Source organism: Aptenodytes patagonicus, chromosome 18 (assembly GCF_965638725.1).
Source record: "Aptenodytes patagonicus chromosome 18, bAptPat1.pri.cur, whole genome shotgun sequence".
Lineage (NCBI taxonomy): Eukaryota > Metazoa > Chordata > Aves > Sphenisciformes > Spheniscidae > Aptenodytes > Aptenodytes patagonicus.
This window is the reverse complement of record NC_134966.1, coordinates 9681848-9704181: the sequence shown is the minus strand read 5'-3', so window position 1 is coordinate 9704181 and position 22334 is coordinate 9681848. Positions and strand designations below refer to the sequence as shown.

Sequence of the window (22334 nt, the reverse complement as noted above, 5' to 3'; positions counted from 1 at the left end):
CATCTGAGAAGGAAAACGATCCAATTGCACCAGGCAGTCTGAGGCACGGTGTCTCCAACTCAATTGAACGTGACAGATGACACAATTTTCTCCTGTTGTAGCACTGATATCAAATGCTGTCACCCCCTGACCCCCGACTCTGCCGTCAGCCCCAGGATGGAGAGGATGCTGAGCACGGCACCGCGGGCAGCAACGCAGCCTCACTGCAGCTGCCTTCGCTTCCCCTCGCAGCGGAGAGCAGCCGTAGGAGCAAAGGGAGGATTTTATCTCCTTGAAGCAGTATCTGTTCCAAATGCAAATGGGAAGGCAATGCCGCTGCATGAGCCCTACAGAGCAGAGAGCCAAACCCTCCAGCTCCTCGCTGCCGGCCCCTCCGGCTCCCAGCTGCAGCTACCCATCAGGTAATGCTTGATTCAAGATGTAAGGAAAGTCAGGATGGTTGCTCAACGATTACCCAAAAAACCCCACAATAATTCCTGTTACCCCTCCCCTACACTTGGTCACTCGTACAGAGAAGACAATAAACAAAGCAGCAGGGAAGTCTCCTAATATTTTTATTGTTCCTTAGATAACTGTGGATAGTACAAAGTTTTCCTCTTAAAAAAAATTAATTACCTTCACACTTCCATAAACAGGGCTTCCCATGGGAATCTGATGCCACAGAATTTCCACAGAAGCGATTTCCAACCACCATAATGCTATGTAGATAGTATAACAGTAAGAGAATATTCTTGTCATTATCAACATGAAATTGGTTATCTGTGTATAAGGGTGAACACTGATCCTTTTTTTTTCTTTTTAGAAACAAAACCATCATTTATTGATCCAAACTACATCATTGCATTTACAACATTCATTGCATAAACTGGACATACAAAGTTTTGCCACCTCTGGTAAATAACAGACATACATTATACAATATATTTGCTGAATACATAAGTTCAAACAATATGGGTACAACAACTTGTTCAAAATACATACTTAAACCATCGTGTTTAATAGTTACTAAGACACAGATCCATGAGCTACTTCGGGTCTCAGCACAGTTAATCTAAGTGACAAGAACACAGTTGAGAGACAGTAGCTGCAATGGAAGGCGAAGAAAACTAACCTGTGATAGGTCTTGATCAGACAGCGAGAGCTCCTCACGGGTCAGCGTTTTCTGCTTAGAAATACAAATCACACATCCATCACAGCTGACCGTGATGTCGGGAAAATGTCCATGCAACCCACACACAGAAGAGAGCGAGTCTCCCAAGGATAAACTTTCAACAGTCATTGCCTTACTTCTTTAGGATGTACTATAGGTTTGCTATCGGAACAGAAACAAAACAAAACCCAAAACTTAAGTGGTTCTTTAAGTGCAGTTCCAGCTGCAAGTACATGGTTAGTCGTGAGTCTATTACACAGGGCCAGACTTCTAGAAATGTAGAGGTAATGCTGATCTGTCAGGTTTATGCTGAATAATCCTCCATGATGTTGGTCTTAATTTTGGCAGCTGTTTATATATTTACTTATTTAAAGTGTGTTTCCTTGATATTAGTATTTTTTTTAAAATTCATTTCTCCCTTTTTTCCTTTTTTTTTTCCTAAATCAGTTTCTAAACAAGGATGGACTACAACTCGTCAGACCTGATGACGTGGAAAAGGGTGACATTGTAAAGTATTTGGTGCCCGTTGTTCCAGGCATAGAGGGCCCGATCCTTGGGGTTGTAGTCCAACATGGAAATGTGCGAGTACTTGTTTTGGAAGGGGATGTCGATGTACTCGTAGGTGGAGGCATTGGTCTGGTAGGCGTAGTGCACCTTGGTACCTCCCGAGTAGCCATTGGTGACGTAGAGCGTGCCGCAGATGATGAAGGCCTCCCCGGCGCTGCGTTTTGGGTAGCTGGTGTTCCAGGTCTGGAGGCTCTGCAGGGTGTTGGGGTCCAACTTGCTGATGACGATGTTGCCCGCGTTCTGGTTGGTGGCGTAGACAGCCCACAGCCCGTTCTCGTCCACCATGAGGTCAATGTCCGAGTGGCCACCCCAGGCGTAGTGGTACATGTTGTTGTAGCCGGCATAATCCAGGCTGCGAGTCTTGAGAATGGTCTCTGTTTTCAAGTCAAACCTGATAATTATGTGGCTTTGGTATTTATTGAAATAGATAGAGCCATTGTAGACCACTTGACCGGTGCCCGACCACGGGTGAGGGAGACGGTGAGAGGTAAAATTGTCAGTATTCATGAAATCTGCCATGGACTTATATTCACGGACGAAACGGTTGTTGTGGTAGCTGTCCATGTACCAGACCTGGGCGAGCAACAGAAACACATGGGGTTAGAAAACAGCAGAGACCTGGCTGAGCCCTTTGCACATCCCCCTAGAAACTGAGCTGTGAGCGAAATCCAGAGCAAGGAATCCAACCCGCTGGAAAACGATGTGTCCAACGCCTGCCGCCTGCGCCCAGAAATAAACCCAATTTTTGGAACCCAGAATCAGCCAAGAAATCAACTGAATAGCAAAGCTTTCCTGGGAGGTAACCTGGTATCTCCCCAGGAACATGGGAGCTTAAGCGGTTCCCTGGGAGTGCTGCGTGATGGACACCGTCCTTCCAGAGGGCAACTAACATCTTTCCTCTGGCTAAACCCGGCATATTACGTTGACGCCGCTTTTGCTTCCCGTAAGCCCCATCGTGGGCTTTACTTTACTTTACTCAGTAAATGATACCAGCTGCTGTGCAGACCTCCATTAATTTGGCATGCAGAAGTGATGGATGCAATCGCTCATTGTCAAGGAAATTCAGGCAAAGTCCATATTGATTTAAAAATCATACACTTCTGCATCAAACGCTGAAACCAAGGCCGCTAAAATATGAGAGACAAAGACATCAAAATCTTGCTATTGGTAGATGAGGGAGAGATTTTAGATCATCATTTAAGCGCCAGTTCACTAGGGAGACTGTCTAGATTCCTTAAAAAAAAAAAAGCTTTTGCATATGAAACCAATTCCGAGGCAAATGACAAAGCTGCGCAGTTAATATCAAGAAGAAATATCCAGCCAGTGAGTGACATTCTGTGTGCAAGTGCTGCCTAAAAATAAGATAGCTGCTTTCTGTAGAAACTGTTTAGGAAGGAGAAGTAAATTAAATAGCAAGAGGGAAGCCTTTAAGGATGCAGATTTGTTGTTGGGCAAACTTCTTTTGAAACCCCTTGCAAAATCTGATGGTATCATGTCTGCAATATGGCTGTCTCCAGGGTCCCTTAGAAGAGCAAATATTTACACACGGTGCGTGCATGTAAACTGCTTTTGGCTGCTGTATTTGAAAGGCCAGGTGGGGTCTGCAAAAACTTTGTAGGGAACTTCAGCCCTCCATCGTTACCCCACCACTGCAGAGGCGGGGAATGAATGTGTGGCAAACGGCTCTGATCTTCACACCTCCACTGTGGGCTTGAGGATGGCTGCAAAAGCACCAGAGAAAAACCACACATGCCCCTGAGCCCCCGGCAGAGAAGTGCCTGGGAGAGCTTCTGCTGTTAGACGTGGCACTGGAGAGCATTCCTCACTTAATGAAATGCCTGCGTTCAACTAAACCAGCTTGGGAAATTACAAAAAAAAACCCCAGAAAACTGATTGTCTCCCTGCTGCTCCCATTTCATTATTTGGTATTAAAAAATTACGCGTGCCAATACATTGTGCTCAGTTTTTAGAGAGACAAAGGGAAGCCCAGAAGAGCAGAACCCCATGTCATCACGCTGGGGCTGCAAGGTGGCAAGACCCAACAGCATTTCATGCTTTGGAGAAGCAGAGATTTATGGATAGCAACGTCTCATCGCACCGGCTGGCTTTAAGCAACCTTCTCCTGCCAATACACATCAATCCCGGCGCTCAGCATCCATCTGCTGCCTCGCTGCCGGGCTGCTCCTGCGGGACTCGCAATTTTGCCCAGTTCTGTTCAATGATTTCATGACACGTACAAATGACCAGAGGAACCCCCAAACACCTCCCGGGGCTTGGCGACATAAGATGGACATGATAAACTGCCCATCTCTCCCCATCACCAGTTTCCCCCTCTGCTGGGTACCCAATGAAGTTCACTTAATTGTGTGTTTCTAATAAAATTCCCGGTAGATTTATATATTATATACACATACATGCTTGTGAAGCTTGAGCTACAGTTCAGAGAAAACTGCTTGTCTACTCTCATGACAAAAATACACTGCAGAAAAAAGGCATGGGTAAAAAAAATATTACAAAATACTGGTTTGAGACAAAACTCTCTGAAGGCATGGGAAGATCTTTAGCATTTGATCAACCAGCTTCAGCTGCAACAGGCCTGAATCTCCCTTCACAGATTTATAAATCACGTTGCTGCCAAGGGATGCAGCAAACACAGCCTGAAGGGGACAAGTCTGTCCCCTCTCTTGAGCAAAACAAGATGTGATGTGGGTAAAGCCTTCCCAACCCACTTCTAATCAGGATCTTATTGGGGCTATAGGTGAAGTTTTGTTTAATAACTGTAAAATATGGAGGTGTCGTATTGGGGAACCAGTGCCAACCAGCTGGCTGCTGGAGGGAAAGAGCCCGACATCTCAAGTCACCACAGCTTCATTGCTGCACATCCACGGGCAAATGAAGCCACCCCCAGGGGTGGCTTCTCCAGAACATCCCTCGTCCTCTCTTAGCTACAGAAAGCCGATCACAGGGCAGAGCTCTCAAAATAGCTGCCCTGATACAGCCCTTGCTGGTGCCTTCATCCTTTGATGAAGGATGCTGCATGCAGGAGGGAATTACCATGCAGCCAAGCTCTGTGGTTTTTATTTTGTTTTGCTGCCTGCAAATCCTCAGCAAACACTCGAGATATTTTCCATTCCATCAGTCATGGGAAGCCTGGATTGATTTTCAGCCAGTTATTGGCCTCCTACCTCCTTGGGATCAAAATTGAATGGTCTGAATGGAAAAAAAAAAGACCAAAACAAAGCAAAACAAATCTCTCTCTGGCTGCAGTCAGTTAATTCCTCACAACAATGAAGGTGGAGGATGGAGGACAAATGCAGTCAGATGACATTATCGGAGGCGCCGGCAGCAGAAGAGCAGCAGGACCACGGGTCCCTCTGCTCGGCCCCATCTCCCTCCTGGCTGCCGAACCCAGACGAGAAACTCAGTATTTGATTTTTCCCTCCCGCGGGGGGCACAGACCTCGTGGTGACACTTCCGAGACCATGCACGCTCATCACTGCAGTTTCACCTGCCCTGGGAAGGGACCACTGTGCGGGGCTGCTCAGCCCCCTCCTCATCCTCCCTCCCTGCGGGATCCTCAGCCCCCTCCCGCTGCAGAGGCGGCCAGCAGAGCCCTGTGAGATGAATTAGGACCTTCCACAGGTTTCACAGGGCACAACCTGGGCTTCGGTGCTTGGATGTAATGAGTTTTCAATGATGTCGGCTGCATCGGTGGAAGTGGGAACACAGGGATGAAGCTGTCGCGGTCTTACCTTGTTCTCTCCCTCGGGAGCGAGAGGGTCCGTCATCCACGATCCGAACCTGGACCCCGAGGTTTTAATTGTGATTGGGTCACTTATTCCTGTCAGCTTGCCACAAGCTGAAAAAGAGTGCAAAGCTGGTGAGCACCACGTCAGACCACCGCCGCGGCTCGTTTGCCAGCCAGCCCCGAAGCCCTGATGAAGGGCATCAGCGCCGGCCACCACCCACACCGCTCTGCCCACTGCTCTCCCCCGCTGATGGGCAGCTCTGTTTTTATTTAATTAGAGGTAATTAGGCCAAGAACAACTGTCAGATGCTTTTGTTTGTTTCATGCCTCTTAATAACAGTTGTCCTTATCACGCTGCCCCCAAGAAAACAAGCTTTCCTGAACTAGCCGTGCTGCTAACGTCGCAGACTAGAAAATGAGAAGAGTTAGCCAGGGTCGAGCGGCCAGGTGGAGAAATTAGCTGAATAGCTCTGCTCATTTCTGCTGTAATAGAGTGGGTGCAGCCGAGATAAAAAAACAGACGTGTCTATTCCAGCCCTGCTGAAAACATGCATTTGTTACAGGTTATGCAAAGGAGAAAAAACAAAAAGGTGGGAAATTATATGCAATATAAATCTCTTCCCTGCAAAGACCATTTACCGGCTTCTACCAGCCACCTTCTCTGTTCCCTGTCATGTCTGCACACTTAGGAGACAGTAATGAATTCACCAGCCTCCTCCTGTCTCCTCTGCCAGCCTGGGCTTTGCCAGCTCCGGGAGAGGAACCCAAACGCAGCAGGATGGAAGGCAGGAGGTGGAGTGTCCCAAGGGCCCCTCGGGAGCTGCCCCGGGAATCCTGCCCAGACTCAGCATCACCACAACAGAGACGTGCACCCGCACAGCGCTACGAGACAGGTTTTGAAGCATATTTAGGTGCTCCACACTGTTGATTTCATGCCATTGGATTAAGTGGGGATGTCAGCACATTTGCAAGCCCAGCTAAGTGCCTCGCTGTGTATTTAAGCCCTGAATACGAGGTGAAGCAGAAGCACCTCTCCCCCAGCTTGCCATGCCGGCTGCCCGTGGCAGCTTGTTTCCCTTCCATGGTTCTGTCCCCTGGCACTGAACCCAGCATCCCTCCAGGGACCCCCGTGAGTAGATGCCTGCAATGCTACAGCCTCAGCATCGAAAGTGCAGCCGCACGCTGAGTTCCTATTTCCAGCGATATCCCCAAATTTCAGCAAAGCTGCCATTCTGGTCTGCAACAGCAGTATTTTAGCATATGTGCACTAAGGAACGACAGGCAAAGAGATGAAGATGCTGTGGGAGGGACTGGGGGCTGGTGTTGGATGGTCTGTCGCTAGGGGAGCACTCATTTAAAACCCGGACACATTCAGTGGACCTGCAGCAGCACCTCCTGAGCAAGGCAAGCTAAGGTCAGCGGCACCAGAGGGACAGCCGCAGCCTGAAGTTCAGAAGGTGTTTCCTGACTTCTCCTTTTTGATGTGGAAGCGTCTGGCAGGCCGGGGAAGGGGAAGGTGGCGGTGCGGGGACGGAGCAGCTGCTCCGGGTGCTGGGTTTGCAGGCTGAGTTGCAGCTGCACTGCAGTACGAATGGCTCCGCTGCTCAGCGGGGGGTACCCGGGGCCGAGGCCGCAGGTGGGAGCCTGTGGAGGTGCTGCTGAAACACGTGTGGAGCTCTGCCAGCTCAGGACAAGGTCCTTCTGCTCAAAATTACCAAGTAGAATCATAGAATCATAGAATGGTTTGGGTTAGAAGGGACCGCTACAGGTCATCTAGTCCAACTCCCCTGCAATGAACAGGGACATCTTCAACTAGATCAGGTTGCTCAGAGCCCCGTCCAACCTGACCTGGAATGTTTCCAGTACGTGCACTCTGTGATCTCTCTTAGCTGCCTCTCTCCTTAGCCTGTTCTCATCTGCCCCTTTATATTCCTGATTACGGCCACAGGACACATCCACCTACCTCAGCTCTGAGCTGCGGGCAAAGGGGTCACCTTAGCCCGGGGCATAAAATAGATGAAGATATTCTCGATATGCACCAGCATGACATGGCCAAGGGGACCATCAGTCTTCCCACAGCCTTCAGACACCAGGCAGATAAAGAGAGATCCCACCAAAAAGCAGAGGGCTTTCTTGGCCTCACTGAGACACGACGTATGGGAATTTGTCCTCCTGCCTGTCTGATGCATTCAAAACCTCTCAGCTCAGGAGGAGAGCAAGGTATTGACAAAGGGATGCAACGGGTTAAAATAATAAATGCTTAATGTCTTGCAAATTCCCCTTGCAGAGGACCAGCCTTACTCTAATCACAGATCTGCTCAACGCTGCCTTCCATTATCGCAGTCCTACATTGCTGTTACTTTATCTCTTTCCTTCCATTTCCCTGGAGAGAAAGGTTGTATAAAAGCTCATTGATTTTAAAAAAAAAAGTAAAAAAAAAAAAGCAGCAGAAGCTGATAAGGGTAAACTAGTGTTGTTTGCAAGTAGTGAGGCTACATCTCATACTCATTTAGCTGGAGGCACATTGACAACAGCTCCTCAGCAATGCAAGAGGGTTGCTCTTACACAGGGCAAGGTGTTTTCTTTCTTGGTGTAAATCTATCATAGGCACCCAGGTGCTAGGGGGAAGGTTTCAAATGGATCCTGGAACCAAATGCTTCAGTTGGCTACATTCCTGCAGCTCTCATCTGCCCAGGGATGGACAACTACAGCTTCTGTGATCCTCACTCACCTGTCCGTTCCTGCCGAGATGCACACCACACTACTCCTAACGCCATCAGCCTTTTTTCCCCCTTCTATGGGGCCAGCAATCATCAAAAGCAGGAAGATTACTTTACTGGGGGCAGAGGGGACTCTGTCTTCCACTGCTTCCCTTGGACATGTCGCAGCTTGAATCAGAGCAGTAGCTCACAAGACAGGATTCTTGTGTCTCCCTACGCTCTGGCACGAAGCTGCAGCCTGCACAGCCTCGAAGCACCCGCCAGCAGCACCTGCCAGTCCCAGCAGTGTTCTCCTCTGCGGGTGAGGAACTGACGCCCAACCTCCAAGTCCTTCCCCTATCAGACTCTACTGACTTGCACGGGGCAGTTTTTAAGCCCTGGCTGCAATTGCCCTAAAGCTCCTGCTTGACTGCCCAGCAAAGCCCTCCTGCCCCAGGCAGCCCAGCACCCATGGGTGCTGAGCCTTTCGAGCAAACCTGCTCTCCCATTGGGATGGCAGGAGCACGGGATGCTACAGGCATTTCAAGTCACTCAGGGATGAATGTACAACAGGAAAGCATGACCTGGTGCTCATCCATGAGTCCAGGACACAGGGGAAGCCTGTGAACAGCAGCTTTTGGGTCATGCATAGAGGATCTGTTTTCACTCCAGTGTCCCCAGCACTATTCAGGTCCCTGGACCTGTGGCCCGTGGGGGCCTGCATGTCCCTGTTCCTGGGCAACAGCACAAATCAGCCTCCTCCTGAGTGACCCTCCAGTCTGACCCAGCCAAGCGCCTCCGACCTGCCCCCCTGCAGCTCAGCAGAGCAGCAACGAAACACCACCTCCACGCACGCAGTCCCTTCCTCTAGCCGCGCGAGGAATTTTCCAGCAGGAGAAGACACGCTTTCCTCCAGCCAGTTACAACGAGCGCTACCATCCTCCCAGGATACTAACACCCCCGCTCCATATTTCTCCTAAGATCCAGCCCACAAGCGATGTTTAGCAGCTCAGCAGCAATTTATCTGCCAACGCAGCCACCGCACCGCCACCAGCACCGTCTCCTTCTGGACTCGGCGGTTCTGCTTGGGCTGCTGCTGCTACAGCCCAGCGCCCTCCCAGCTTGGGCTTCCCACGAAGCCAAGGTCTGATCTCCCCCACATCCCGGTCCCAGCCCTCCGCAGCAGGGACGGGGCTGCGGCGCCTGGGTTGTGTCCTGCCCTCACCTCCGTTGCCCAGCTGGGAGCACCCCATCCCAAAAATATCTGGGACAGGCTGGCAGGGCTCTGTCCCCATCTCTGCACTAGGATTGTGGGCTGGGATTTTTTGCAAGAGTCAGGGAAAGCTTGTGCTATCAAGCAAATGTGAGCCTGCGGAGCACAGACGAGTTAAATTCCCCCTCGAATCAAGGAGTGACAACCTCTCCACTCCTCCAAGGCTCCTCTTAGGAACATTAATGGAAACGTTAAAATCCCTGTATAAATAGTGATCTTTAAGAGTGTAAACAGAGTAACAGATTGAATGTGCCATTATTGATTTTTTTTTTCCTTCACACACATGCCAGGGTCAGGAAGCATTTTCACTATTGATCCATCAATAATGGTTAGGAAACCCAAAATGCAAAACAGGACCTTGTCTAAGGAAAATGCTGCTGCTCTGTCGAGCATCAGTGCTTCCCGGAGGACGGGGAGAGGCGAACCGGACGGGAACACGGCACATCCCCTCCCCTTCCCTTGTCCCGTGCTTGTTGCAGCAGCTCCCTGATCCTGCTCTGGGCACTCTAAGCTGCATCCCGAGCTCTAGCAGGCGAACACACACCAGGTGAGCAGCATTGCTGGCCCATGCAGGAGCAAACCTAAGCTAAAACATGCTACTTGAAACGTCAGTGAATCCCTCTGAGCAGATAATTTGCAGCAAACAGCAATCCTCAGCAAACAGGGCCTCATCGTGCGGCAGCAAAGTGTCTGTAAAGTTGTTATCTGAATTTAACTCAATTAACTACCATTTTCACTGGTTTACACTCCGGAGCGATAAACAACATTGGAAATTCAATCCGTGCTGTTTGCTGTTAAGTGACCAAATAAATCACCCTCCCGGGCGAGCAGCAAACCCTCCCGGGCAAACCCTTGCAAGACTCAGCGTCCATCTCTGCGAGCATCCAGGGGTGCTGCAACGCCCCAAGGCAGAAAAGCTGCCCTGACCCCACGGTCACAGAGAGAGCAAGAGGAGAAAGAAGGGGCACGGCCAAAAAGATAAATAAAGCCTCGAAAAGATTCCCAAAAACGCCCAAAAGTTTCTAGAGCAAGTTGCCTGCAAGAGCTCGCCATCCTAGCTGCCTCAGTCAGTCTTACCTGGGGTACTGCCTTGGGTGGATGTCCCAGCTGGAGGAGCTGAGCATGAGGGGAATGTAATGAGCCAGGACATGGCCCAAAGCAAGAAGGGGCTAATGGTCCAAGAGAAAACTCTATTTTTTTTTTTTTTTTTGGAGCTCTGAATGGTTTGGGAGCTACTTCTTAAAGTCTGCCCAGGGTCTGCAGGAGGATCATCACAGCTTCCCTGGCTCTGGTGGAGTCAGCCTGGGCTGGGCAGCTCCATCGAGGCTGGCTGGAGAGGGGCTGTGGGGTCCAGGATGGCTTTGTTTAAAGAACTATCCCTGGGAAAGTACTTCTACAGCCCAGGCTCAAATCCCTGGTCCTGCTGCTGTTCCCTCACCATATCACCTGCAGCTCCTCCTCATCTTCAAGAGATGGGCTGAAGGCTACGGATGCAGCAAGTGGATCCCTCCTCTCATCACACCCACCTCTGCCTTTGGCAGGGGAGGAATGAGAAAAGCTGTTTGCAGGGCAGAGCTGCCCTGTGCTGGCGGTGTGGGGCTGCTGGGGGGGCTGCTATGGGACCTTGGTCAACCAGACACTCCTGGGCCTGTTCCCCGTCCTTTCTCATCTCACCCACTGCAGGACTGTCATTGCCGAGATGCTTGTATGGTCCCCACGTGATAAAGCTCCAGGTATTAGGTACTGCTAACACAGAAAGCACCAAGTCATTACAGCCTCGATCATTTCTGTCCCCGTTAAGCTTTCAGGGTGAAATTCAAGTGGGTGAGGACAAGGCCACGACTTCCCTGCCATCCCCCAACCCTGCTGCCTTCCCCGTGGCTATCACGGGGCGAGGAGAGGGACCGCAGACACCGTGCAGAAAGCGGCGGCGCAACTCGCCTCAGCCTGTTCTGCCCCTAAACCAAACCTGGGCCCATCAGCACTCGTTAATAAATGAGGAATCAGGCTCCGGGCTCTCACTTAGCCGGGGCGGGGGGGTTATACCTGCTGCCCGGGCAGCTCCCCGGGGGTATCTCGGTGCACGACTCACTGTACGCTTGTAGTTCAAATACTTCTGAGCATCCAGGCTTACGTGGAAGTTCGCTTTCCTCTCCGAGGTTTTGAGTGAGAGGTAGCTTACAAGGGACTTACAAGGTAACAGAGGAGAGGATGGAAACGCAGGGGGAAATACAGGGGAGGCGGCTGCTTATGGAAGTGCGGGGGCATCTAGAAACAAGCAAAAGCAATCCCGCCAGCAGAGACAAGAGAGAAACAAAGCATTACCTTGCCAAGGATAGAAAGTGCTCAGAAGAGATCTGATCTTCCAAGAAGTTACCTGAGAGTGTAATTTCATATGTGCTACCGAAATAGACTGCAGAGCAGTTAATGTGTTTAGATTATCTAAATTGCTTAACAGGAAAGTCAATAATGTAAGTAGAAATCAAATCAAGTCAGAGCTAGGCCAACGAACGGTGGGGAGATTTCTTGCAGCTGCAGAAGGCAGCACCCTCCTTCCCCCCTTCTCCACCCTCTGTTTGGGGTCAGACGCTGGGTTTAGTTACAGCCGTGTCTCCCCACAATAGACCCCCAGGCTTCAGTCAATTAATACTCTCTGAATGGGATTACAGATGAATCTCTCGCATTTTAGCGCTGCTGGTTACTTGGCCTGATGGAAGGGGCTCCCTGCTCCCTCGGGGAACGGGAGAGATGGGTAGGATTTATATCCTGCACACGGCACAGTCCGGACCAAGACACGAACCCGCACCAGCTACATCATGCTCTTCTCAACAGGGGCTTGCAAGATGCAAAAGGAAAGGAAAAAGGGAAACCGAGTCACAGCCTGCACACACACACACACACACACACACGCGCGCGCGCGCTACTTAAAGCGGTGTGCGGAGACCTTTGCTGATGTGCCAGGTCCAGTTAGCAAAAAGATCGGACACTGATGCGTAAGCAAAATGGGCGCATGTGTTTGCTTTGCATAAGCGTTATTTGCAATAGGCCACGCATTTACCGCATTTCACCGCCCACTTATGCAAACGCTGCGAGAAGTCACATGCCTAGGTTAAGGGCCTGATCCTGAAGCATTTATGCCATGAGCAACATTGCTCGTGCAAGTAATCCTCAGCAGGACTACTCCCAAGATTAATGTTACTTATAGCATAAATATTTACAGGATCAAACCTGGCTGCGCGAGCTCATCCCTTACAGCCAGCCAGGCACAAGGAGATGTCCAGTCTAGCATCTCTGCCTCCAGACGGGATGCGTGGTTTAACATCGATGGTGTTTAGCCAGTGCCACCATGTTGTTCTGAGCCTACCTAATTTTTGCATGCATGCACGAAGCCTTTCTTCAAGATTTGACACTCTGTTCTGAAGCTCTTCGTAGTCATAGGCGCCAATCTCCTCCTGGAGTTCGTTTAGAACTGACGTCAGATTCTGGACCTCCTCTTTAAACTGCAATACCAATTTTGCATCGGCTTTGTACTCTTCCAACACTGGTATCAAAGGCCTAAGTTCCTCCATTTTCGCTTTTATTGCCTGCAAGGTTAAAATAAGCTTGGTTCAGTGCTATGCGTGCAAAAATCTGCAACACTCTGCCTTGACCTGGTTGCTTCCTACGTGAGTGCAATGTTCATATCCCACAATTATTATCATTAAAATTATTTTAATTATTATTATTTTGGTCCAAATGATGTATTGGAAAGAACATATTAAACAGGCTGCAGAACACCAAAATATTTGGGAAAGGCCTTTATTTGTCATTTTTAGAATGCAACATCTTAGGGTTACATGCTTCAGATCACATACACAAAGTTCTTTTTTTTTTTTTTTTCTTTCCAAAAAATAAAATAAAATAATATATATATGCATTGACAAGGGTTTCAAACTATTCATGAAATGCATCTACAATTGCATGCAAAGGAAGATCTCGGTTGTGTGGTTCAAGGTTCCTTAGTGAGATATGGTGCTAATTTGGAAAATAATCAAAAAAATAAATGCATGGTGCAAAATGCTCTGTGGCCCTCTTTTCATGGTTACATGGGAGTGAACTGCTTCTTCAGTCACTGCAGCATTGAAAAAACTTGCTTTTAAGTTAGCCCTGTAAGCAAGAAAATGAAATACTGTTGAGGATCTAGCTCACTAACCTGCCTTATATAGATAGCCATTCATAGACAAATACTCTCACGGAAATAAAGAGAAAAAAAAACCACAAGAGCTCCAAACCACTCACATTTTAATGCTGGCATTAGCAGAAACAAAATGCTGTGGCTGTTATTTAAAATGGTGCTTTGGCAGCAAATTAGACAAAAATTCCTTACTGTTTTTAGGCATGCTATAAAGAACATAAAAATCAAAGTCAGTCTCAAATTTATTTTGCAAGAAACGAAGACTTTTTTTTTTTTTTTTAAATTAAATGAAGGCCTCGTTTAAAGGCACGGTATGCAGCATTTTGTTAAGGATGCTTTGCTCCAGCAGCTAATGAGTAGACATAAATATGCATGCACCTACCCGTTAATGAAGCATGTTAGTATACACAGTATACTTGGTGCTGCTTAAACTATTGCACAGAGGCCGAGTTCACAGCGCTCAGGGCTGTGACATCTGGCCGGCTGCTGAAGCAGCTCGGGGGTGAACGGGATCAGAAATTGGCGCTCAGCCTCATTTCTTTCCTTCCCATCCCCTCCTCTTTAAGTCAAGAGGCTTTCCCTCCTGCGGTTTGCATGTGGGGAATGTATTCATTTTCTTATCTACTTGCACTTCCCGGTGCAAGCTCCCCGGCAGGCAATGGGGAGGATTAAACTCATCACAATGGAGGGGGGGAGGGGGAAAAAAAAAAAAGAAACAAAAAGAAACTCATGCTTAAATCAGAAAGATGGTCCTTATATCCAGACTGCGGAGCTAAGTTTAGGGTCCTGCAGTAACTGGAGATAGGGAGTGGAGGAGGTGGAGTTGGTGAAAAGTTTTAAGAACCTTCTTCCCAGCTTTTTATGACGTAATCTTGGTATTTCAGTATTTAACATATCAATTAAAAAAATTCTGCTTTAAAACACCAGCCAGCTGGGCAGCTGCCTGGAAATGAGGACGGGAATCAGCTGGGTGGCTGATCAGAAATGACCCCAAATTTCACCAGAAATCTTCTCAATTTGTTTTTTCTACCTATTAATCCACGACATTAGTAAAATGTAACATTCCAAATATTGCTGACAGCCTCTTTTTGGCAATTTCATTTGTTCGCAATCAAGTTCTTGAAAGTTTGACCATTGCTCGCAATGACAGCTTCATTTAAAAGGCTGATATCTTCTCATTTGTACAACATCAGGACAAAACACATATAATCCATCAGAAGGTGCTGGCTCTGCTGCCAACACCATTGCTTCAAAATTGGACATTGGCACATCCTTGAGATGTGCAGTTTGCCAGCCCGAGGACAGCCGCAATAGTCGTACTTTGGGTTGGTTTGGTTTTTTTTTGGGGGGGGGGGGGTTGATTTGTTTGATTGACTGCCCTGATTGCCCTGTGGCTACAACCACCCCAAGGAGGGAAGCCATTTGGTGACTGCGGTCACCACGTGCTGCAGAAATGGTAACGGAACCCTAGCTCCCGGCTCTTCCCAAGAAAATTGGGTCCCGGGCACGGCGTGGGGAAGGGCTGCCTGGCCATTGAGGGGAACCCACCTCACCCTGACCTCAGCTGCCCCGGGGTCTCCCTGCAGACCCTCTCTCACGGAGCAATCCTACGCTGCCCTGTTTGAGGCACCCAGGCGGTTCGTGGGTATGGGAACGCGGAGATTTATGCTTTTACCCTACAGAAAAATGTATTGTGGCTGAGGATGCGATGCCGCAACCTGGATCTGGCTGTGCTTTGGACAGGAGGGAGCTGCATGGGTGGGCGGCCGCCAGCGCCGTGTATGACCGGACCAACGGCTACGTGAGCTGATGGGGGACCGGGGCTACAGTCCTGCGCGCACCCCGCTAAATCCCTGGCCACGGCTTCGTTAGCAGTTTGGAAAGCAGACATACCTTGAACTGCCTTGCCAGGTGCTGCTTGTGGCTTTCTTCCACTTGTTTAAATTTTGATTCCAGTCCCCTCATCTGGTTTTCCATCTTCTCAACGTACTGTAGGTCTCTTTGAGTCCGCCTGTCCAACACCTCTATCGACTGGGACATGTTTTGCACCTGTCAAATGAGAAGGGGTTCATTAAGAAGGTGTCGCTTCCCCAGCAGCAAGGCAGCCCCGCTTGCATCCCAACGCCGAACGCTGACCTTTTCCTACACAGTCAACAAAGCTAAAGGGTAATCAGCCTATGCATTATTTACTAGTTAATCAACAGCATCTCATAGTATTATGACCCCCATGCTCTAAAATAGAGTAAATTGGTTTCATAAACATTTATTCTGCCGTGCTGCAGAGAATAATTTAACAATCACACATGCAATTAAGGGTTGTAGTCAAGGCTAAAATGTGTCACTCACGATGGCCTCTTTGAGAGGCTGGGACGGCACCCGCCGTCACGCGAGGAGAGGCTCTTAGTTGAGCAGAAGCACATCTGACTATGAGAAACGCTTCTGCTGAGGTGCACATTATCATTTCTTCGTGTACGCAAGTGACACTTACTGATTGCCTAAGTGCAAACTTTACTCCCAGCTAGTAAAAACTTCATTATCCGAACAGCCCTACTGTTTATACAGCATCTGCCACAACAAATCCAGCTGCAGGTGAGGGCATCTTGAAGCTGGGAAGTACCGCAGGAGCTCCCGCTCCGGCTGGCCCCACTGGTGCCTGCCCACTCGGGCGGTTGTGCCGCGTCGGCATCTTTTCTAGCCGAGCGATGCCGCATCCCCGCGGCTCCCCGCGCAGCACCCATCTGGCCCTGCTGAAGGAATGATGCAAGAAGGTTGGCTGGGCTCATCGTAGGAAAAAGAGCCGAAGGTGTAAGGAGGGGAGGGAAACGATAGCTAGGCTGACCTGATTTTCAAGGTTGGCTGCCATCTGATTTATTAAGATATTCCCTTCTCTCATTTTTCAGGCTAGGAGAGGGTAAATGAAGCTCTGACTTAGGCAGGCACCTAAGCACCTATTTAGCATTAAGCAATGGGTGTAATTTAAGGTCTTTGCATCAGGGACGGTTGTGTTTGTACCACAGTTTGTACGTTACGGGGCTCAGCCCACGACTGGTGCTCCTGCCACTGCTGCGTTACCCACAAAAATACGACTGTCGGCATTGGTAGGGATGACGCCTGTGTTTAAAATGAATCAGGCATCCAAGCATGCTGCTGCGTCATGGCCCTAACTAAAGGCATCCTGGTTCCAGTCTCTTCGTCTGTGGGCGTCTGAGCAAAACCCAGATGTGAGCCAGCACCGTCTCTGCAGACCCGCTCCGAGACACTTCCCAGAGCCCATGCTGCCACATCCACTCCCGTCTCTGTCCTCGCCAAAGCCAAGCGCAGACAGGCAGAGACGGGGAAAGAACGGTGCGGGTGCAATGTTGCCTCCAGCAAATCACACTGGGCTGCTGTGACTTACCTCGAGTGACGGAGCGAGGGGACGGCGGGACACCCGCACGCAGCCAGGTCTCGGAGACTACTTGCTGAAACCAGCATTAGGTCAAATGCCAACTTTGGCGTCTGCATCTCTGAAGGGATCAAAATGCCCATTGCTCATGCATGATGACAGGAAAACTGTTACAGGGAACTATTAAAAATGTATGGACAACCTGTATTTCAAAGGCCAACAGTGAGGAAACATTTTGTACAACCAGTACAACTGCTCCGGGGGTCTAATAGTCTTCCTCAGCAAAGGTGAAGCTATTTTCAGTCTCTGAGTCCCAACACATCACCCAGAGATGAACAAGCACCCATCCTGACAACCACCAAGGACCTGCTCAGGGAGATGTGAGGAGCAGGGAAGAGCAGAACAAGACCCTCTTGGTTTGAAAAGACCAAACCTGAGCTCAGCCCGAGCCCGTGTGGCTCCCGTTTAGCCGTGCCTCCCCCGGGGTATGTGAGCTCTCAGCGGACACGGCTGAGTGCTAATTTACCTGGGCTGGATGTGGAGGAGTTTGAAGACCTCTCTCCACCCCGAGGCAGGAGAAGGGAAGTCTTAGACAAGCATGACTGGTCTGCAGATATTTTTATCCTGGTAATCCAGTCTATCCTCCTCTGAGTCGAGCTGTATCTACATAGCAGAATTGTTCCAATGGGTTGGAATAAGAATGACTTGTAGGGGTCGTACAAAATTGATCTCATTTATTCCACTAATGCCTACCCCCAATTAAAGGCCAAGCTGCAAGTAATCAGAAAAGAGCATTTCTGCAATGATACGCTGGTATCTAACCCTGCAGGGGCTGAGCGAGGCTACGGGGGCCTCCTTATGCAGCCTCTTGGACAGCAGAGAAGGAGAAACAGACTCTGCTAGGAAATGAATCAGAGCATCTCGCCCAGGCTTGTGCTCTGAATCACCTCTGGAGGAGTCTGCCTCTCCCCTGACTGCAGAGGAAAATAGCCTCCTCGCGTGTCTCTAAACTGAGACACCTAAAATTAGCTGCTGTGCTATTTCAGGGATGTGTTTTACAAGTCCAGACTCTCGCTATTTGTTGCCCATATTGTTTTCAACCAGGCAAGATTCTGGCCAGATGTGTAAAGAGTCGGTCTCCATCATTTCTGATCTCTGACAGTGACGGAAGCCTCATCAGCTAAAGATCTACTTGTTTTCCTTCATTAGCATATTAAGCCCTTGATCCAGCAAAGTACTTTGGCACATGATGAGATTTCAATGAGACTGTTCATAGCTTAAACTTAAGCATGTACATAAGTGCTCTAATGAACTGAGACTGAAGGATACTGTTTCTCAAATTCTCTCAGGTTCATCCATTAACTGCTATTCTCAAACATCAGCTAAAATGCTTTTTGCCTCCATTGGTGGAGCACGCACTCTCAACATGAAACCTCATTTTTCATCAAGCTAATGGGAGAGAGATACCTGCGACTGTCTTGGGGAAAAGAGTTAATTTTAGCATTTGAAATAGAAAATTGATACAAACAAAACTTCCAGTGCTGTTCTTGTCATTGCTTGACACCGAGTTGTTTCAGAATTAAACCAGAGTAACTGAGGGTCAATATTGGCTTGATGACCCTAGTGAGATTTATATGGCCAAAGCAATGGTTTAAACCCTGCTCGAGCTTCCCTGTGGATCAGCCTTTCATGCCAGCTCAAAAGAGCTGTTCTAAGCCCATCTTTGGGCGTTGAATTGCGATGAATCTTTAGCTTTGGGTAGCCGGACAAACTGGTGGAGCAATAGCATGAGGCATTCTCGAGGGAGATTTTTGTGGTCTATAGGAAGAATTAGCAGAGAGATGGACTCAGCCGATGGACCGGGACATGAAAAGTTCATCTTATAAGGTCTGTAGAAGGCAAAGTAAAGGCTGAGAAGAGATGTCATTGTCCTCCCTATATACACCTCCGAGTGAGTATCAAAGGAACAAAAAGAACTGTTTAATCTGGCAATCAGTGCTGGCAAAGAGTAAGAATTGGCAGGAAACCAAAGATGGTTTAACCATCAGAGGAGGAAGTCCTCTCAGATAACGGGGCCAAAAAAAAAAAAAAAAAATCCATTTGAAGATAAAACATAATCTGTTTATGAACAGGATTTAGGTGATGTCTTGGTTTGGATGCAGTCCAAGATCTGGACTCAGCACCTGACACATATAAGGCTGGAAGGACTCCGTGTACTCCAGCCAAAGATGAGCTCAGACACCTCGGTGTCAAAACACGGGCTGAACAGTTTGTGCGGTGGCGAGCAGACCTGGCTCACCTTACCTCACTTAACGCCTGCTCTTTAAACTGACGGGGTGCCCAGGATTCACTTGCAAGCAGCGTGAACTGCAGTTTCTATGCATATGCCTGTGCCCATGTGTTGAGGGTAGATGGGGTCCTGGCAGCTTTGAACCCCGAAGTACATTCAGCTGCTGAAGCCTCTGTGCAGAGATTTTCACTGAAGAGGCTATAATTGGCTCGTGTACACACACACACACACACACAAACACAGCTCATTTCTTGCCCATAAAAGCAATGTCTTATTATTTCCATAGGTGACTGCCCGGTCTCCTCCTTTGAAAATCCAAACACAATTACCTCTTTGACACGTTATGCTTCTTCATCTGCTGGCAGAGAGAAACCAGGGGACGCGAGTTTTCCCATCACAAAGCTAGAGTTAAAATGTCAGATGAGGGAAGGAGTTTTCAGGTTTGAAATCCTTCCTGGGAAGCTGGAAGCTCTTCTCTGCAGTTGCATTTTCCTATAGGGATTATCATTTCAGCCTTCGTCAAGATCAGATGTCTGGCACTACGAGCCTATTCTTTATTTTGGGGTTTTCATATAGGTTAGCGTAGGAGTGAGATGCAGACAGATTAGCAAGCAGGTAACATATCCCCAGAACACGTCTTGAAATACCGCTCCTCCCTCACTTTATTCATTGGCAGCCGGAGAGCCGCATAAGGGAAAAATCACTGAGCACTTACACCCTCCGCACGGGAACTGATGTTATCCCAGGTCTCGTATTGCCCAACTCGCCTGTCCATTAGCAGAGGGTATTGGGTCAAATCCTGCTTGTTTAATGCGTATGAGCAGTTCTGGGAACACGACGGCTCTCGGACGCCCGTGTCAGCTGCTAATATAACGCCTGCTGCCTCTTAGACAAATGTGCTTATTGGACCAATTGCTGTTATTGCTTAGAGAAATAAAAGCTTGAGTGGGATTATTTTTAGAAGCCTCTGACAGACCGACAAGTGTTTTAGGGCTGCCTCACTGTACTGTCCTTATCACACAGGAAAATCAGTTAAGTGTAGGTTTAATATTGTTATGAGTGACTAATACATCAACTTCCCAAAAGCACTGGGAATAAAATTATTTTGTCATGCACAGCACATGCCAACATAGCATTAGGCACAGGAGTCCACTTATATTTTAAAGAGAAGAGCACCATTTCACATGAAACAGCATTTCTTCAATGAAATCTATTATCTGGAAAATTACTTGTTATCGGGAATGTTTCCCTAATGAGATTCTTTGATCTCTTTGGACAGCAGACTATTAAAAACTAATCAGGTGGATGTCAACATTAGAAAGAAAACCACTAACTGTCATTTCTGTGCTATTTGATGTCAACAGCTTGTACTGTTTTATTTGACCTTTTTAATATCAGCTTGGCTAGGAATGCACGGGCTTTGGGTTTTTAATTCTGTCTTCCCTCATCTTGTTGAGGCTTATCCTTCAAAACTGCTTGTGTTAACGTAATGGAAAAAATGAGTAAATTACATCTTTTTTTTTTTTTTTTTAGCAATGTGGTTCAATATTGTTGCTTTGATCTCAGCAGTTTTAACCTGACCTTAGGCCACGGGCCCTTTTCCTCTGTGCCTCAGAAAGACCTAGAGATTTAAACTCCCGACTGCGGCTGATTATTCCCCACTACACGCATGGGGACAGCTTCGGCACCGGAGGGCTGGCCCAAGGGGTCTGTCTTCCCTGGAAACCAAGGCTCAGCCCAGCTCGCTCGGGTTTTTACCCCCAGTGTCACGCCAAACCAAACCACCTTTCCCAGAAGGGGTCAACCGTTACCTTTTCTAATAGTTGTCTCAGCTGCTTTGTCCTGGCATCACGAGAGCACATCGTCTGTTGAGGTGCCACCACTGTGCATATACAACGTCCCTCGCTATCTTGGGCAGAGCTGTAGACCTGCCAGCTTTCCTCTGGGTTGGTAGGCAACACCTAATTAACACAGGGAAAGAGGGGTTAAGTAAATGGGGGGAGGCCTGGGAGGGGTGTGGGAGGTGAAGGGGGCTGAGTGGAGGAAGCAGGATGGATGTGGCAGATACTGGCGCTGTGCTGGAAACAGAGGGAGGCTCCTCCGAGGACCCGGCTGGCAAAATTCACTTGTAATGCAAAAATATGGATTGGGGATAAATAAAAGAAGGGTCTGAAAAGGAGAGCAAGAACTGAAGCAAGAAGGCAATGCAAGTGGGAAAGCACGGACATGAGGAAAGCCACGAAGCAGCGAGGGTTGTAGCGTGCTGTAAGGCACCAAGTGCATCGGGGTGGGGAACCCACTGCCCGGCTGTCGTTACAAAGCACTTGACTTCTCCTTGACACCGTGAGAAGGATGTGCCCGAGCTGCCAGTGAGGATACGGTGTCCTGGCTGAGGGCTGAGCAGTGATCAATGTGCCTTTGCAGAGCTCTCCTGAATCTGGCGGCAGGAAAATCCGCCCTCCTGGGTAAACGGACACCAGGAGTTATGCCTCCCTCCTCCTCTGCCAGACTCTCCTGGGGACGGGGAGGTTCACCAGACAACCATTTCCCTGCAAACGTTCTGCGGGTCCCGGGCAGGGAAAGCCCGGTGCCATGCCCTGCGAAGCATACCAGCAAAGAAGGGATGCGGTCCGGAGGGTAGGACCAGTGCCTCCGTCTGAGCTTCCAGGACGCACCGCAGAAAGGGAGCCCAGCCACAAACACAGCGTGTTCCCCAGCCCGCCTCGTGCCCCCTGTGCTCTCCAAACCTCTCTGATCTTAATTTTCCTTTGATCTCACAGGACTTTGCAAAATACATTATTTAATCACAATTCAGCCTCCGATCACTTTGAAGGTACCACTGCTTTGCCAACCAGAAGGGAAATGTTCTTTCTACTATGTCGATATATTACAAATAACCTTGCAAATACCTGTGTTGACAGACACTCACTGAGAGAGATGGCTAGACAGACAGACAAACAATTCGATTCTCTACCTAAAACAACTGGAAAAAAAATAATAAATGGGTCTCATAATCCCTGGTAACACGGAAAACAAAATCCCAGCTTC

At 48.7% G+C, this 22334-nt stretch overlaps 1 protein-coding gene across 2 annotated transcripts in view; it reads right to left on the bottom strand.

Annotated features, from left to right (window-relative positions):
• Positions 1-537: 537 nt before the first annotated feature.
• OLFM1 (olfactomedin 1) overlaps positions 538-22334 on the bottom strand; it is a 34842-nt gene continuing 13045 nt past the window's right edge. For both annotated transcript variants that reach the window (XM_076355814.1, XM_076355813.1), the window contains exons 2-6: positions 21098-21247; positions 15505-15660; positions 12802-13021; positions 5470-5576; positions 538-2290 (exon numbers count right to left, since the gene is read on the bottom strand). In XM_076355814.1, the coding sequence (XP_076211929.1) occupies positions 1616-2290; positions 5470-5576; positions 12802-13021; positions 15505-15660; positions 21098-21247 (1308 nt within the window). In that variant the 3' untranslated portion in view covers positions 538-1615. The remainder of the gene's footprint in view (positions 2291-5469; positions 5577-12801; positions 13022-15504; positions 15661-21097; positions 21248-22334) is intronic.